This window comes from Eleginops maclovinus, chromosome 4 (genome assembly GCF_036324505.1).
Source record: "Eleginops maclovinus isolate JMC-PN-2008 ecotype Puerto Natales chromosome 4, JC_Emac_rtc_rv5, whole genome shotgun sequence".
Taxonomy (NCBI): domain Eukaryota; kingdom Metazoa; phylum Chordata; class Actinopteri; order Perciformes; family Eleginopidae; genus Eleginops; species Eleginops maclovinus.
The window spans coordinates 18,864,241-18,883,148 of record NC_086352.1 but is presented as its reverse complement, the minus strand read 5'-3'; the positions used below and the strand labels follow the sequence as shown (position 1 = coordinate 18,883,148).

The following is an 18,908-nucleotide window of genomic DNA, read 5'->3' as shown; positions in this document are numbered from 1 at the left end:
TGCCACTCTGTGCGTCTTCATGGCGGCGAGCTGCACGGAGTGTGTTTTACTACGAGAGTGGAGGAGGGGAGGAGGGCTCTTTACTACCAGGCACCATCAAAAACCTGCACCTGATTTGTTACTCGCTGCTGGTGAGGTAGTGGTGGAGGAAAACGTGGATCGTTAGCATATTAGCCCACCAATTAAAAACGTTAATTTTTTTGGTGTTTACGCTTTTGAAGAGTGTTGCTCATCATGTGACCAGGATTCAGAAAATCACAGTTTTAAGTTATCGTGGGTTTAAATTCTTATTTATGTATACAAGAAAAAGAAGTGACGATAAACCTCCAGCCGCAGCATCAGGACACCATCGACTGCATTGTCATTGAACAATGTCTCTGTTTGTCCTTCAGGCTGCAGGTAGTGAATGCGACATACCTGGTGAGGATCCTGCCTGAACAGCTTCTTAAAATGTGACTGGCTGCACATTATTAAATAATTAGTGATTATTACAAAATCGCATTCCTTTTTGTTCTGGCTTGTGATCAGTGCTGAATAGTACATTACTCTGTATATACAATTGAAGGCACCCCTTCTTTGCTTGAACTATTCCAATGTATTCTTCCTTACACTTCTGCTCCATTCAATTTGAAAGCCAATATTGAACGTTTTGCCCCTGAGTGTGTAAGCCTGAATTTGTTCATGATTCACACTTTGAACACAAAATCACCTCATTAAATATTGTGTATTAGGAAGGATTAAACTGGCAGGATACTAACCCCACCTCTAGCTGCAAGTTCTCACACATTAATAATATTATAATCAAAGGATTTCATTTTCTGGGCCATTCTGCATAATTACAACTTTTACTTTTAATACTTAGTGCACTTTTTAATGCTAGTACTTGGGTACATTTAGTAAAACTCCCTCCATCAATGTTGTGATGCATAATAAAGGTATAAAACGTCTTGTTGCTGAAATGAAATTGAGCAGTTTATCCCAGCAAGATCTTTTTTAATTGTCTTTATTTGAGAACCAATGGTAGCATTTATCCGGTAAGGCTTATGTAATTGCTCAGATGTTTCATCATAACCGATTCTTTCTTACAAATTGACAAGGACTGTGTCGTTGTCAAAGGATTGCTAAAGGCTTCTTATCTCTAAAATATGTTGCTTTTCTTCCTTTATCAACTTCCTTTTATCATGCAGCCCATAGGGACTATGGAAAAGAAATATTGAAACACATAAAAACCCCATCTGAAGGACTTCTGTATTTCTGACCTTGTGAAGTACTTATTCAGAGCTAAACTGCACCACCTAGCTGTGAAACCTGAGCATGACATCCATTAATGAAAATACATACAATATAGCCAAACACAAGAAAACAATTGAGTTAAATAACAAAATTACATCTATAATAATAATATTAATATAAATAATAATATTAATATTAATAATAATAATAATAATAATAATAATAATAATAATATTAATATTAATAATAATAATAATAATAATACAAGAACTGACTCAAGCTCTTTAAAGATGAGAATGTGTGTTTTTTTAAGGAACATTAAGTTGGACATCTTTGAGTTTATGGACAAAACATGTCATTTTACATTCGCCCAGGATAATTATTTTTAACACTTAATAATAATACATTTTATTTATCAAGTGCTCAAAGACGCTTTACAGAGGTAAACAAAAAATAAGATAAGATAAAAAGTCGAGCAATAAAACCACGTTGATCACAATGACATGCCATCAATCACACGTTAAAGCCAGTCTAAAAAGGTGAGTTCTGTTCAGTGCACTTCACTAGTTTTTTGAGATGTTATTGATAACTAATCAATATCTATAATAAAAAATAGAATAAAGATATACATTAATAAGAAATCATGTGCATAATAACAAAGGCAGAGAGGTTGAAAGTAAAGAAAACATCAATCTCATAAAAAACAACTTCCTTACAAACAGTTTTACTTTAAAAATGATTTTATTTATTAATACAGTGGTATACTTAAAATTGTGTTGCAGAGGAGAAAAAAAGTCAGCCACACGTGAAGAGCTAATATCCAATTAAAGCCGTGTTATATCTAAAATAAAATGGTACTGGTGTGCCATACATCATATATCGTCTATTAGTACAAAAATACATTTAAGGGCACACGATACAGCATCCAGTATCACAAATCAGTGAGGGGGACACTTTGAGAGCACACCCTTTTTAAAAGAACAAGTTTTAAATGTATTTTAGCCCAAGCACTTTCCTGATCCTTTGAAGAGCCGTAAAAAGACCTTTTTACTGTGTGACCATAACATAATGTGAATATATTGGTAGAAAAGACGTGATGTATTATTGTTAGATTACAAGTTCCAAGGCTCGAGGGTATATCCAGAATAAAAAGATTACCACGTTTACTTTCTTCCACTTTTTAAAACATGTTTTCTCTAAGTTTTATACAAAAAAGAAAGACATACAAAAAGTTCATTTACAAACAAAAGAAACAAGGCAATATGCTAGTTTTATTTACAGCCACTTCTTTTCTGTTTTTTTTCTTTTTTAAGTAATGCATAGCAGATAAAAGAAGAGCATACCTTTGTTATCCTTTATAAACTGTTATTGTGTGCTAAATCCCAAGTTCATTTATACAGTGGGCTCACAGACGAATGGCAAAACAAATGACAGTATACCATAATTTATCATAACTTATGTTTGTTTTTCTCTTAATGAAAAGTGAATAATCTGCAGATAAGGCATCACTTCTTATTTGTGTGTGAGTGCAAGAGCGCACAGAGAGAAGAGGAGAGATAGAAAGAGAGAGATAGCTATGAGGAAGGAACTGAGGAGGTTAATGGACCTGAGTAAAGAACATGCATAGATCTCCCTCAGGCTGGAAGGAGAGACGTGGTTCTCTGTAAGAAGTTAAGCTACAAGATATCAGCGTAGGAAGAGGAAGTGTAAAGGAAGAACGTCTCTGAAAAGTGTGCTGCTTGGGTTTAAATCCAGCTCATGTTTTACCATCTCCTTCAACTGACACCTGAACCTTTTAACTTCACGTCTCAAACCTTTATTACATTTCCTCAATGTGGAAAAAACATGGAGATACATGTTTGTATTTAGTCACCTGAACTGAAAAATAACAAGATGTTGACTGGTAATTGAATTTACGAGTACATTATTTTAGTTTATCTTTTCTATACTACTATATATACTGTATGCATATATAGCATAAATATACCAACACAGACTTTTGAAGCATGTATGGTGCCTCAAAAGCCATCCAACTATATTCATGTAAAAATGACATTAAACATCACTTTACTATATATATATATATATATATAGTGTCAATTCTCGGTGGCATGCATCCATGGTTTCATTTCACATCAAAACTTCAAAATTGGGGGGAAAAGTTTAAAGAACAGCTTGTAACGATCATCAGTGTCTCGCCTTCATCCGTGTGTGCAGTAAACAGCACTGGGTCTTCTTCATACTCCATTATGTAGCGTGCGTGCGTGTGTGTGTGTGTGCGTGTGTGTGTGTGTGTGTGTGTGTGTGTGTGTGTGTGTGTGTGTCTCTATCCTCTTCTATTTATCCCCATGGTTCGACATACAGTAACATCACAGCTGCTGGTCCGTCCTTAAAAGTGGTCGATGAGCACAGACACACAGTTGGCTCCCACCAGGTAGTTGGGGTCTCCGGGGAGAGACTTGTTCTGCCAGCTTTTTGGGTCACCTGTGGACAGACAGATGGGGGGATAATGAGTGATAACAGCTGCTTCCTACATAAAAATGAGCTGTAATGCATTTCATAAGCACTATTCTCTTAAAATCTATTGTACAGCGAATAAGGTCTAATTGTAAAGCAGCAATGACTGCAGAGCTGACTGATCTATTGTCTCTGAGCCATATAACGTAATCTCACATGGCTTTGTGGCCTATAAAAGCAAGAAAAAGCCATTTCGAATTTTTATTGAATGTCCGCAGCCTCTTGCCTGCCTCAAATTAAGCCTCAGTCACTGTGAGGTCTGAGTTTAATTACAATTATAAACATACAGGTCTGTGCCAAGAGCAAAGTTCCACTAATCAATCAGAGTAAGCAGAGCCAGCTTGGCACCGGTCCATCGAAACACCGTACGCTAACTGTACAAGTGACCATATAAACACTGCCTCCTCAGTGACACCCACTGCCAATCTTTAAACTCTGACTCTAGAACTAAACTCTGGGTCATCATGAAGAGGTGCATGTGAGCAGAGGACTTCTTCTGTTCAGGTATGTAACCTGAAACTTACCAAAACTCTTTTGTATGGAGGTCTGAACATCAGTATTTAGTGACTGCTTCCTTGGCAGCGTGTTAGGTCCCATAGCAGGCTCATATGAATGGACTCATAACTGATTTACTTTTTTCCTTCTAGGCTGCACTTGTTGTTGTTAGCAGGGTTGACAGTGTGATAATTCAATTAGTTTGCTGATTTCTCTTTTCTGATTGTTACACAAACTACCTCAAATTTGTTTCCTCCCTGTATCAACTGTAAAACCACTACACTTTAGAAATAATCTTGTCTGCAAACATCCGTTGCTCCCGCCTCTGGTGTGGCCTTGGTTTGAGCTGTACTGGATGCTGGCTCAAGGAAAAACAAAACTACCCACTGCCAGCTGGCCTTCAGTCTCAAATTTAGTCTGTCATTTTATTTCAAACACAGCCTCTTTGAGAGTTGAAGTAGCCTAGACACTAATCAACATTTCTTTTATCTTGAAGGAGGCAGTGCGCCAAAGCCCTGATCTTCAGAACTTCAAACAACAAACTGCATCTGCCTTATCAGTCCTTCATTTGAGGTCTGCCTGTGAGACAGCACCTACGCAAGTTATAGTGACTCCTTTAGTTCCTCAAGTGAGGAAGGCACAGGTCTCATGTAAAAATGTCAGAGCGGTATTAAAAAGTCAAAGGAGTCTTTCATTCAGCATTGTTGAATACTTCAGCAATAACCCAGGGGAAATCTGAAAGATTAGTTTGGAATCTTTTTTGGAGAACTTTGGCTCACATAACATTTAGAACAAAAGGTCACAGCTCAGTATATTAAAAATGTTCCAGACTATAAAACTGTGAGGACATTAAAGGTACCCTGTTAAGTCTTTATGTTTACATTTAGCGCTCCTCGCCAAAGCGCAGTTTGTGAATCCTTCTTGTTCAACTAACAGTCATTTTAGCTATTGATTCATCTTCCTAATATTATTGAAGTTAATTATTCTGTCATTAAAATATGAGACTATTCTTGTATTTCCCAGTTTCTAATGTGCAATGTTCAAATTTCCTATTGTCCAAATCCACGCACTGCTCTTCAGTTTACATGTAAACAGTGTAAAGTAGCAATTCAGCATTTTTGCTTTAAGAATTGAGGAAAAGATTCAACATTTGCCAAAATAGTTGCTGAATTATTTTCCGACTACCCACTAATTAATCAACTAATAGTTTTTTCTGCTAGTGTATTCTCAAGGCTTAACAAACACATTAAATGCAAGTTCCACATAATTACATTTTCTGGAGCTTTCAGCCATATCATGTGACCTTTATCAGCAGATAAGAGTCTGCTCCATCTGAAGGTTAAGGCCACAAAAAGCATCTGAAAGCTCCTAAAAAAGGCCCAGTAAATTCAGCTTTAAGGTCACTGATAAAGATTAAAGCTACATTTTCAAAGCCGTTCAGGTTCAATAAAACCTGCGTTATTTATAACAATGCTTCCTGTGCATCAGGTAGTAGCTTTTGTCTCCTGCTAAAGCAGAACTACACTTTGATGATAACACTACCAGAGATCAGTGAAACAGTCTTTTCTATCACATTACCGGCTCGCTTGTTTTTGTGCATCCTGTGAATGAGGAAATAGAGCATGGAATACAAACCTACCCACAAACCCAGGGGATCGATAAAGTACTTCTGACTCTGACACAAACAGGCACCGCACTTATCAAAACATTAGCTCCAGTCATGGTCAAACTCAAAAGACTGCATAAAAGATGAGATCTTTGGACAGTCAGAAGTGAGTTATTTTACAGAGCTTGACTGTATCACATTTCAGCCTTTATATTAAGTCATCATCTTCAGAATAACTCAGTATCCATAAAAGAGAGCAGAGAGTTGTATAGCAGCCAAACGGAGAAGCAGAGAAGCAAAGTGAGAAGAAAAGCAGAGAAGGGCAGGAGGAGGCCAGAGAGTGGCCTTGCTTCACAATAAGAGGATTACCACGCAGGCCGATAATCCTCCCACAATTCAGCAGGACAACGGAGTGAGCTCACATCTCATTCAGCCCTGCAAGACTCATCCTTAAAATGAGGCTAATTAACAGCTAATCTTGACCGCTGCCAAAATTACCACTGGTTTTGAAGATGTGAGAGGGACTTTGTGAAGAAAAGGGAAAGGGGGAATTAGATCTTTTATTTAGTTTTAATACTTTCACAGCAGGAGCTCAAATGAACCAGGGTTATTTCTCAAAGTCTGTTTTCTCAGTGGCAGGATACACTAGATGATGAGATATTTAAAAGGCTTTATCTTTGCTGTGACTCATTTCATTATTTGTGCAATTTCTCCCTTCATCTAATTTCAGTTGCAAATATATTGCTGATCCATTTCAATGCTTAATATAAATATCGACTTCATAGACGGGTTTCTGTTTTGTGGTTTTGGACATTTATAGTAAGTTCTTTGTTGGATGGTTAACATATTTTATACTTAACTTTATCAAATATCCAAAACAGATATAAGATTTACATTTTTTTTTAAAGATATTTTTTGGGGGCTTTTTGCCTTTAATCTGATAGGACAGTGGAGAGGACAGAAGTGGGAGAGAGAGTCGGGGTGGGATCCGGAAAGGACCACGGGTCGGGAATCGAACCCGGGTCACTGGCGTACGGTGCAGGTGCCCCAGCTGGTTGCGCCACGGCCGGGGCCAAGATTTACATTTTTGAGTAGATGATAAAGTGTACACAGCAAAATAACTATTTACTGATGGAGGGTTTACATCTCAATATGTGAATTTGTCTGAATCCTCTGCTGCAGTCCCTGGGAGCTGCAGATGGTTCATGTATTTGATTATTTCCACTTCCCTTGTTTTCCTCAATCCAATTTCACAAACACAATCATTTTAATACTAAAACTGAAAGCAGTCTTAAAGCAACCTCGAATAATGAGAACACTAAGGAAGACAGAAGCTAAAGTTAGTCATATTAAGACATGGTGTCAAGAAGTCTGTGTGTGACCTTTCACTGTTTTGCGGGATAAAGACAGGCATTATTGGTTATGACAGTGTCTCAGTTTCCAGAGGATCTATAAAAGCTGTTCTTCAGGTCAGGATTTGGCTGGCTATGTGAGAACAAACACTCGGAGCAGAGCAGCATGCATTACACTTCTACCTGATGGAAAAATGATTATACAACCAAGAGTTTTATGCATTAATGTTAAATGAATTTAGAGAAACTTGTTAAAATGAATAAAGAAGTGAGAAACAGGAGTGAAATACTGCAATTTAAGCATGTAAAAGCAATGAGGAGAGACATAGATCTGGACACCAAATGAAGCAAACCAGTGATTCAGTGATTGAGAGTTAACTAGTGTGAATGATGAAAATGAAGCAATCAATTATGAGAAAAAAAAGATTTTGCCTCTAGATTGATTCTCAGATGTTTAGACTGACCAAAATATAGATTTTATACAGAGAACCAAATGTAGGGGTAAAATCTACAAATGATAATTAAACAGTGACCCACAACCCAAAAATTGTCACACAGCCAGCCCAAACGACCCCAGAAGAACAGAGAGAGCACAGCATACCCGACGAGGAGTCGGAGGATTTTAGAGCAAAAGACCAACCATCAGGGGTCATAGACGCACAGTGAGGTAAGCGCAGCTCCACAGGCTTCAAGAACTTGAGGCCATGAGGTCCACACATCACCAGAGGGCTGAGCAGAGTCTCTCCTGTAAATACAAAGACAGAATTCAGGACGATTAAAAGTAAACACACATAAGCGGTTCTCAAATGCAATCTCTACCTCCTACTAACAGTTCTGGTAGGCTTGCATCACTGGGAATATCTATGAGCTTTTAGACAACTCCTCCTTTATCCTTTTATCATTGATAGGTTACCTTTCTCCTTGTCGAGTGGCGGCAGTATGCTGTTGTCTCTGCAGACCTTGAAGTAGATCTCCTGCTCCACGCCTTCAGGGATGGCGCCCTGCGGGATAATAATGCTGACCCCTGTCTCGATGGAGCTCAGGACGCCACCGTTAGAGTTGAAGATACCTCGTGCTGTTGCCACCACAGTGTGGCCCTCGTCTTCATCCTCATCATCATCAAGGGCACTGGGGCTGAGGGGCGGATATACCTTTAATTTCACACTCATGTTCAACAGAAACACATTTGATCTGCAGTCGGACGGGGGCTGGTTACCTCACAGGGATGGCCTTGGGCACAGCGTTGATGTTATTGATCTGGTTTTTGGAGCGGTGGTCCATAGTGCGTGTGAAAGTGTCCAGGCCGCTGTCATGGTCTATGTTCTGGGGCTGGGGGGGGGTCTGAGGCTTTATGGGGCTGGAGTTCTGACCCTGCATTAAATACAGGAGGGTAATGTATTAGACTGTAGGATTGGATCAAGGGCTGGAGTTATTTATGTTATCAACACACAAATGATTAGTAGATTCTTAGTGAAAACCCAGCATACTCAAAGTAAAAGGTGTGTGACGTGCTACTTCCTGTTTCACATCGCCAACAATTACAATCATTTAAAATACATCCTTTTGGCTACAAAGCATTAGTGTTATAGTTATTATAAAACAATCTGTTCTTAGTACAATGGAATTACAAACTGTGACAAAAATCAGGTTTTAAAAAGGAGAATCCACATAGATAAATGCCTGTAAACAATTGTGACAGGAACTGAATATGGAAGTCAGTATCAGATCTGAGGACTACAATTAACCCCCCCCTCTGCTCCTCTGCTTACCTTCAGAGCAGTCTCCGGCTTGTCATTGGGCAGCAGGTTGTGGTTGAATTTAGGACTGTCGAACATGCGCGCAAAAGGCTTAGCAGACGTGGTGTAGGGCTTGGGAGTGTAGCGGTTGTAGCTGGTTGCTGGTGGAGCCGTTTTTGGAGGATGTTCACTTGTGCCGTTAACCGGAGACTTCTCAGGGAAACTCTTGTGAGGCAGGAAGTTGGTCTGCACAGTGTTGGCTGTGGGAGAGATACGAAGGTGAGACACAGAGCTCTGCAGCGTCTCTTAGTACAAAGACAGATCTTCACGTGATTACAACCTTGTACAGAGCGCTATTCCCCCTCTCCTTTGATAAAGACAGTGCATGTTTACCTTCAGGTGCGGGTTTGGGCAGTGTTGCAGGTGGCAGAGAAGGCGTCACCTGGGGAATTGGTTCATATTTTTTCTCCACTGGACTGGGTTTCTCCGCTGACTCCGGCCTATATCACAAGAACAAAACCATCAGTACGAGATTTAAAGTAAAAAGGAACCAAGACATTAATCATAAAAGCATAAAGGATTTGATAGTTGAAGGAAAGGCATGATCATCTACACTAAGAAGATAAAGCCAAAGATGCTTCATTAGAATAATCTATGCTTTGGAACGTGGATGTGGCTGAGCATCACCTGGAGTAGTTGTTATTCGTTTGTGCTTGTGGCTGGGGTTTGTTGGGACCGGTCTGGAGCCTGTCAAAATATGACAGCTGTTTGCTGTAGTAGTCCTCGTCCTCGTCAGGGTCATAATGGTTGGGGCGCACAATGTCATCAGCTACCATGGATGGAGGCTGCTGAGGCCCTGGTGCTCTGGGATAAGAGAATGAAAACAGTGAAATACAGGATGTGATGGTGAAAGCGGAGCAGGAGAAGAAGACTTCACGAGGACAAGCGCCAAAATGGGAAAGTGACTAATTACAGTTGCATTTCATTAACTTAAAATCAGCGTGAACACAGTAACATCAGCATCAGCAAAAGCTTACCTAAAGGTCTTCTCTTGATCCAGGTTGCTCAGAGAATTTGCTTTCGGGATTACTCCACCTGCTTTCAAAGGTAAATCTGCTGCCTGTAATGAGACCAAAGCAATGAACATTATCAGTAGGATAAAAAGTGATGAATGTCCACTAGTGATTTTGCAAAAAAATAAACAACAAAAGTTTATAATTTAACTGCAAAACAGTTTACCTTGTTCCCAGATGACTCTGCTGCATCTTTTGCTCTATCCACCGACACAGAGCGCTTGTTCTCAAACATCTTGACCCTCGTCAGGACCGACTGTGGCCGCTGGGGCGGCTCATCTTGTTGATCTCTGGCGGGGAAAGGATTCGGAGGATCGGCAGGCAAAGGTGAGGGGGCCTCTGCTTTGGGAGGAGGTGTGGGGCTGTTTGCAGAGTTCACAGGAATGGGGTCATACTGCTGAGGTTTGTAGCTCTTTTGTTGCCCTGTGGGTCCCGGGTTATAGGCGGGCCGCTGGGCAGCGGGGTCCGGGGAGTGGGCAGCTGAGGGGTACGTGTTCAGGTGAGAATCCTGGTCATAGTTCAGGTCAGGCCCAGAAACAGGAGGTGGGGGATCATCATAACGGACAGGAGCTGGACCGGTCGGTTTACCGTAGCGAGGCCGCCTGTCGAATCCCTGCTGAGGCGGGGGTTCGTCGTAGCGGAGAGGGGGCGTGTACTGAGAGTCAGGGCCTTCCCCGTATGGCAGGCGGGGGTCGTAGCCCTGGGAGTTGGCAGTAGAGAGTGGCTGGTTGTACGGGTTCCACTGTTGCTGGTCGTAGTGAGGCGCACTGTTCTCGTAGGGCAGGTTAGAGTCGTAGTTGTTTCGGTACTTTGGTTCTGGGTAACCACCTCCGCTGCTGACTCCACTGCTGCTGACATCATATCGACTGGGGGGGTGGTCGTAATCTCTGTATGGCTGCTGGTCAGGGTGAAATCCCTGCTGAGGGTTGTAAGTCACAGGTTTCATGCTGTGACCGATTCTTCCCGTGTTGTCTGGGATGTATGGATCCTTCTGATACATCTAGCGAACAAATGAAACACAAAGAATAAAGTTAACCACGGCACAGCATCCTCACACATCAAATGTGTAGTAGGAAATAACCCGACATACAAAATCGGAGGAGAAACGGAGAATATTAAAATAATTTTGTGAAATTAAGTGCAGAAGAAGAAACAAGAAGGGAAAGACCTGAAATAGAGAAACTGAGAGGGAGGGGTTACTGGTCAGGTAATACACAAGATTAAATAGAAATCGCAGCACAGCCAAACACGCAATGCAGCATAAAAACATCACAATGTAGCTCCAAATTAAACACTACAATTAAGTAAACAAGGAAAAACAAAGTCTATCGGAACCGCATCAAAACAATGGGATGCATTTTTCTTGTCTGAACTGACAGAATTTGAAACCGATTTATAATAAAAGTAACGTTATCATAGAACGTATATTGGTAATTTGACTTGGAAATACAAGTGAAAATGTCACCCACTATCTTGGTGCGATTATAAAGGCAAATTAAACATCCACAATAATATATAACATTACACGAAAATACCCATTATAAAAAAAAAACATTAAAAAGTCCTGATAATTGAGAAGTAACCATTGATTATCCATCCAAAACTACAGGATATTTTAGTTTAAATTATGTCTGTTACTGGGCCTTGGCTTCATTTCAAATGCAGGACATATCTAAATAAAAATGGTTGGAAAATGAATGGCTACTTTTACAAAAAAATGAACATTCAATCTGTACTTGTAAAAAATTCAAAGTTGAGTTAACAGAGAATAAGGCAAACAGTTGCAGCCATGCAAAGAGGATAAGCAACAGTGAGAGCTGCAGGGTTTCCACTTTTCCCCTACATGTAGGCATGTCAGCGCAGGCTTCACCTCCAAGCCCACTGTTGTTTACCAGCATCTGCTCACAACTGGCACGTGCACACACCAACACACTCTTGCACGCACCGTTACGCGCACACACACACACATCTCTGTCTCTTCTGGGCAGCACTTTGGTCAGCAGACATGCAGGGCGGAAGGAGAGAGAGAGAAAAGCGTGGCAGCAGAGGAGGAGGAGGTAGACAGGCAGCAGCAGCAGCAGCACAGGAGGTCAGCGGGTCAGACCGGGCTGAGCCGAGCCGGATCACGGAGCGTCCGGTGACAGGCAGATGGATACCTTTGGTTCTGAACTGGCCAGTCCAGACTGTAGAGGTTCTGGTGAGACGCTCTGAGGGGCTAGCTCAGGGGTGGGCGTCCTAAGTGAGCCAGCCTCTGGGATGGGGCTTGGCTGGCTGAGAGGAGCTGCAGGAGCCTCGTCAGGGCTCACACCCACTACAGTTTTTACAGTAACGTCGACAGCAGGGGGCAAAGTCTCAGCCAGGGGCTCAGGCTGCAGTGGGACGCTAGGGACGGCAGCGGCCTCTGCTTTCTGTGAAGTGGTTCAGAAATGTTTAATAACACGTGCTGACACTACGGTGCAGTACTAACAAATGCTACTACTGTCACAGCCCTCTATATCGCTCTGCTCCTCACTTACACAAATCAGCCAATCACCCACCTCCACATTTAACAATAGCTGTAGATCAACCAATGTCATGCGAGAGTTAGGAATTAGCAGCAGGACAAGTTTTCATTGTTAGAGTACACTAATTTGATTTTAATTCTACGGTTACAATACAGTGGCTTCTTTTTTACCCCTTTTATGTTCATTAACACATCATGAGACGACAAACGTTTAGATTTGGGTGTCACAGCGGCCAATTGGGTTTTGATTAATACATTTCACAGGTACACTGGATTAACACTGGTAATTCCAACATGCACATAATACTTTGTCTTGTTGTATCGTCACAGTCCCGATCACAGGTATAACAAGGGTAGGAAGTGCACATAGGTGAGTACTGGTACAGACACTTAGACAAACATACGTTTCTTTTTCCCAGAGGCATAAGCAACAGTCACACCAATAAGACATCTTGTGGTAATACAGAGTACAAGAGTAACAGTAAAACTTATCAAGTTCTTCTCCTTTTCAAAAATAAAAAAACACACGCAAAAATCGATTTACAAACACATAAAGGCAAATAGATAAAATAAATAATATCATAAATATAGATGTGTATATATTATATATAATATTTATATATTGCGATAAATACCTGACCACAGAAGTTTTCATTTGATATTGTTTGGTAACAGTAGATACAGAATAACTGTAAAATTGAAGAAGTGCCTTCAATAGCGCCGCCAGAAAACCCTTCTAACGCAAACCACGTCCTCCAGACAACAGGGAAGACGTGCAGCTCTCAGAAACGCTACCTGCTGCGGAACCGGAGCCTTGAATCCTGCCGGGTCGATGCGATTCTGGGGGGCCGGCTGCACCGTGTGGAAGTTTGCGTAGCCAGGGGGCTCTTGGATGACAGGCGGGTCGTCACGGACAGGCTCGGAGGAGCGGGTGATGGCAGGCTCGGCGGGCGGACCCACGTCGTCGTTCAGCGTCTCGTCCAGCTCCTGGTCGGTGTATGCTCCGCCCTCTGTGTCCGTGTCCTCGTAGTCAGAGGTGTGGCGGCTGTCGGTGCTGTACATGGAGTACTCGCTACCCGGCGCAGACAGGTAGGACAGGCGGTCGTCGTGGATGTCCAGGTCATCCTCAGCTGCCCCGTCAGCCTGGAACAAAAGGGGAGTGAGAAATGGTGTCTTTTCTTTGCTCAGTGGTCTCTTCATTTTTTTCCAGAGCTGTATACGTATGCCTACATCTGTCTTTGTGAAGCACTTTGGTGCAAATTATTATTATTTTTTTTTGGTTCTATGTTAATTATATAAACTGGAGAAAAGAACATTTCCAGTCTACATGGTTTGTGTGTGTTGCTCTCACCTTGCCCTCTGAAACCCACACCAGCTGGTTCTGCTGCTGCTGGATTATCTCTTTCAGAGCTCCAAACCAACCATCATTCATGTTGTTCAGGTTAATGGTAGCTGAATACAGACAGAGAGATGGGCAGAGGAGAAGAAAAAACACATTTTTAATCGGCAATTAAATACAACAGCTTAATAAATAAATGTTCATCTGAAACATGCACTCTTCTTTTCTTCATCAAAGTGATCACTGAATAAATTGTGGTTTTTATAGTCAATAAAATGTCTGAGTTTCTCCAGGTCCAAATCAATTAGTCAGTGTATTTTTAATACATTTAAAAAAATATCCCAGCTTTGTATCATCACTTCATTATGAGGCTTGGATATGAAATAACTTTCAATGAAATCCACCGGATATGGGCGTCACGGTACAGTCGCAACTTGTTGTATTATAGTCATTGGACAGTTGATGTGAAATTAATGTGTGCTAAAAAGACATTAAAAAGCTCTCTAGGAATGCTCTAATATCTGTATCACAAACAGATGCTTCTGGAGCATGGTCACACCACATCTCCTGAAAGAGTGCATTTTGAGAACGGGCCCTGTGGGTGCGCTTGTGTGACGGTCAGTGCTGAACCAGCATTTGTTAGGATTCTGACAGAATAGGGCCAGGCAGCGGAGTCAAAGCCTCTAATGCTGCGACACTCAATTGTCAACTGCCTTTTGAAAAGTGTCAGTGCTCTCCACCACACCCCTCCTTTTGTTTGGAGCAACAACCTCCCCCCCTTCCCCTCTTTCCTGCTCGACTCACTGGTGAAGAGGTGGTGGTTGTTCTTTCTTAATTTGTGGGATCGCTCAAAGAGCTTCCTGGCGCTCTTCCGAGACTCAGGGCAGAGGCGGGTCCTCATGTGCTTGACACCCTGCTTAGTGTCGGGGTTGAGGAACACCACAATCGGATACCACTGAGCGTAGTTCAGACGGTCCACTGCATTAGGGGTGATGTCCAGCACGGCATGCTTGTCCTTAAAAACACAGAAAATAAAAAGGAACAAAAACATAAATGAGTATGGTTCCATACCATCAAAGATACAGAACTCTATGGCCAAAAACCTAAATCTTATATTATGTTCATCAGATCTTGAAGCATTGTTCTGGATTATTTTTTTTTTTTTAAGTGAACTTGCCACCCTATAGTTTAAAGGCATCTAGCAGGAGCACCAGAGGGCAGCAGTGAGCTGTGCACCTCATCGTGGCTCGCAGCCATCTTTTCATTACCATAACAAATCTGTCAAAAGATGTTTATGTATCTACATCTGCATATCTAAATGTTTGTGCATATGTAGTTTCTCACCCGGTCAATGATCTGTTTAATAGTGTGCAGGCGGATGATGCCGGAGTTTTTCTGGTCGGTTCCTGCATCCCTGGGTTCACTCTCTATGGAAGACAAATGGACAGAGTTACTGCATCATATCAACACAACAGAAAACAACAATAAAACCAAGCTGTGCCCCAATTAGACATCCTCGTAGCGTGCAGTTGTCTACTCCCATAAATAGAGCCGTCAAAAACACAATCAAAATCTCCGTATGGGAGAGGACAAGTGTACGTGTGTGAAAAAAGCTAGATAGTGAAGAAAAAATGAGGAGAGCAGCCAATTCATGCAATAGTCATTCTGTACTTTGGTTAGGTTTGGGGGAATTAAATTCAGTGTTTAATGAATGTGTGCGTGAAACTGCATGAAAATGATAGTTCCGTAACTTCGTTATGTGAGAAACACTGACATGAAATATGCACATACGAGAGCATGAGGGTCATTTCAGGATTAATGAGAATACACTGTCATTGTAAGCCTCAGGGATTTAGGCAAGGATGTGTAGAGGGGTTTATGATTCACAAAAAGATAAGCAATGGTTTCCTGCCTACAAACACAGGTTCAAAAGAAGGTAGATATATCAACAGGGTGTAGTATAATAATAAGAATAATAATAATAACACATCACAGGCTAGAATACATCTCTACTTTCTAACACAATCTATGATCTGAAACTGATTTAAACATTATAGGGAGGGCAGATAAATCCATCCATGCAACAAGTAAAGAAGCGATACAGCTATGCAAAAAAAATGTGTGTTGGGATTTAATTTCTGAGTATACACAACATGTGAAAGACTATATTTTAGGAAATACAATGACGTCTTTCCATTTACACTCAAGGGTTTTGATGCCATCGTCGCTTTGTAAAACATGTATAGTAATGCACACAAACACGCCCCTGTCAGCTTTGTAAAATATGCATTTGTAGATTAGCATTAAGGTGCTAGTTTGATTGCAGTCTGGAGTGTAATTTTTTTATCCAGCATGTGCATTGACTTCATATCCAATATATTTCCTGTATGGATCATGTGTCTGAATGCATAGTGTAGTGACACCCTTTTTAGGATATAAACTCCTAAACAGACGTTATATTTTTATCCGACTGCTGAGATACTTATTTATTTTATAAATACTGTATGATGTGTAATTGCATGTAGTGTTTTACAGGCAAATAATTAGTATAAAAATAATGAAAATAGGTAAACACATTTGGAACTACAAATAAACACAACATTTTGAGTCAAATTTGCATTATTTGATGATTTTGTTATGATTCCGTTAAAAAGCTAAAACACACATCTCTGGTTTTATTGCAAATTAAACGTACAGCTCTACATGCTGCCTTGTTGTTGTTGTTGTTGTCTCCCTACATGATGCCATTAAGAGGGGAATAACACTGATTTAACTTTAAAATGACTGCTGTGTCTATAGGATACTGTAATCCCTTTAACATGCACTATCACACAGACAAGCAGCTCCTTAGAGACTTAAATTTGGGCAAAAGTGTAAAATGTAAAACAGAAATGCATTGTTAACAGTAAACATGTTTCAAATGTAAAGTAGAATCTGTGTAAGTGTGTAAGGAAGTGCAAAAGGTGATCCATGCTGCTGCTGCTGCTGCTGAGCTCAAATCTTTAATAGATGTATTTTTATTTAGCACTACATTTTTCTGTGGAATATTAATTCTGTTTTTTTTTCCCACCAAGAATATTATATGAAATGATGATATTGCATATATTCAGTGTCAGGTCAGCAATTTACTTTATAATCATTCTGATATACTAAAATTAAATGTTATAACCAATTAAAGTGGATAAATGTGACTTTTTTTAATCAAGTGTTATTCCCCCATGCTCGTTGTTTAAACATCTATAGGCCTTTCTAGCTAGCCACCAAACACCAGATTATCTCTCATTCACTAAATCAATAAAACAAACAAAAGTTGATGCACTAGGTGACATACTTTCCCCTCCTTGTTGTTGTTGTGATTCTGAAAAGAAAATACAGTTACACACATCACTGGAGTTGCGGGAATACACATCAATGAATGGAAATACTCTGTTTGTGTGTGTGTGTGTGTGTGTGTGTGTGTGTGTGTGTGTGTGTGTGTGTGTGTGTGTGTGTGTGTGTGTGTACTCGCACTGCTTTGTGCGGCAGTGCACTTAAAGTAATTGAAATTCAATACCGAGTGTCAAAATAAATACCACACATTAAAGAGGGTTGCAATTTCATGAAGTAAGAGGCAGTGGAAGAGGACTGAGAGGAGAAAGTGTGTGCAGCTGTGTGTGGCATGTAGAAGAGTGTGTAAAATAAACAGAGATAAAGGAAGAGAGACGTTTTAAATAACAGGACACAACCTGACTAACCTGACCTACTAAAATAAATAAGGAATATGTAGTAGTAGTAGTATTTGTCGCAATACCCTGGAGTAAAGCAGATTGCCATCTTTAAAAAAAAGAAGCATGACTTGTAGTATATATAATAACAGCCAACAGTAGTCCACATAAGAAAATAAAGACTAAATGGGGCAAAAAACAACCAAAATGTAACGTTTATAACTAGTGCTGGCCCCTCTTAGTCTTATTCAACCAAGAACTTTTTTTTTTATGGTGAATGACTTATCGATAAGTCAACTGTCAACAGAATGTTGTTGTTCCTGTATTTGTTCACCTACAATTGTTCAGTTTATAATGACTCATTATTACTTATTCTGATGTTTGGAATCTCCCAGACTTCATTGGTTTGTTCAGAGATGTGTACACCTCAGTTTGATATTGAAAATGTGGGGTGCATATTCATCAGATGCTGACTGCTACTTTGAGTATTTCCTGGATGCTGAGAAGTTACACAGCATCCAGCATGTGTGATATGTACACTAAGAGTGAGGTATCCTATCTGTGCCAGACACAAGTGGGATCCTTTTCAACACATGGAAGAGACGGTGATGTGTACTTTATCACTTACTTGCTAGTTCAAAGATGTCTGGCTCCTCCCTGGCCAGTTTCTCTCTGGCCACGTCTGCGATCGGCCCAAAGAGGACCACAGGCCTCAGGAACCCAGCTGCACAAAAGCAAATCAGCATCATATTAACACTCACAGGCACAATACATCATCAGATGATACATTTTGACCACATGACAACATCTCAATCAGTATTGTTCAAATGAGTAACTTTGCAATGCCAAGCATAAACAAATATGATTATCGACGTTGGTTTGTTAAAGGGCTCTAAAAGTCGAAGCTAGGTTGAATTTGCTAAACTACTTTGGAAATTCTCGCTAAATTAAAGTATAAATATATTTGGGAGTTGATTGCCCTTAAAGTCTTCCCTGATGTACTCTTACCTTCCCTCAGCACCACCCTCTCGTAGGCAGGGAACTTGGTCTGGACGGGCTGGGCGGACAGGTCCTCCCTGCTCTTCCGCAAGTTCCTTTTGGAGCTTCGCAGTCCTCTGAATCTCCAGAAGTCGGCTCTGTCACCTCCCGGTGTTTTGGGGAGGGTGTACTGCACACTGGACAGCTGCTCAGCTCTGGACAGAGAGATGATGAACACGGTGTATTAATCAGCTGTGAACCTCAGTTAAAACTGCCATAAAGGCCTCTTATTTCACCACTCGGCTGACTACTGTTTAGACAGAAAGAAACAAGACAATGCCAATAAAAAAAACATTGTACAGCACTGCATTG

At 40.7% G+C, this 18,908-nt stretch overlaps 1 protein-coding gene across 1 annotated transcript in view; it reads right to left on the bottom strand.

Moving 5' to 3' along the window:
* Positions 1-1,955: 1,955 nt before the first annotated feature.
* The window catches only part of tjp1a (tight junction protein 1a), an 85,736-nt gene continuing 68,783 nt past the window's right edge, over positions 1,956-18,908 (bottom strand). The window contains 17 exon segments of the mRNA XM_063881059.1: positions 1,956-3,717; positions 7,805-7,948; positions 8,117-8,337; positions 8,420-8,574; positions 8,973-9,199; positions 9,333-9,439; positions 9,627-9,803; positions 9,977-10,059; positions 10,179-11,012; positions 12,169-12,420; positions 13,311-13,658; positions 13,867-13,967; positions 14,659-14,869; positions 15,199-15,281; positions 17,186-17,212; positions 18,187-18,282; positions 18,567-18,751. Coding sequence (XP_063737129.1) covers positions 3,623-3,717; positions 7,805-7,948; positions 8,117-8,337; positions 8,420-8,574; positions 8,973-9,199; positions 9,333-9,439; positions 9,627-9,803; positions 9,977-10,059; positions 10,179-11,012; positions 12,169-12,420; positions 13,311-13,658; positions 13,867-13,967; positions 14,659-14,869; positions 15,199-15,281; positions 17,186-17,212; positions 18,187-18,282; positions 18,567-18,751 — 3,346 coding nt within the window. The 3' untranslated portion in view covers positions 1,956-3,622.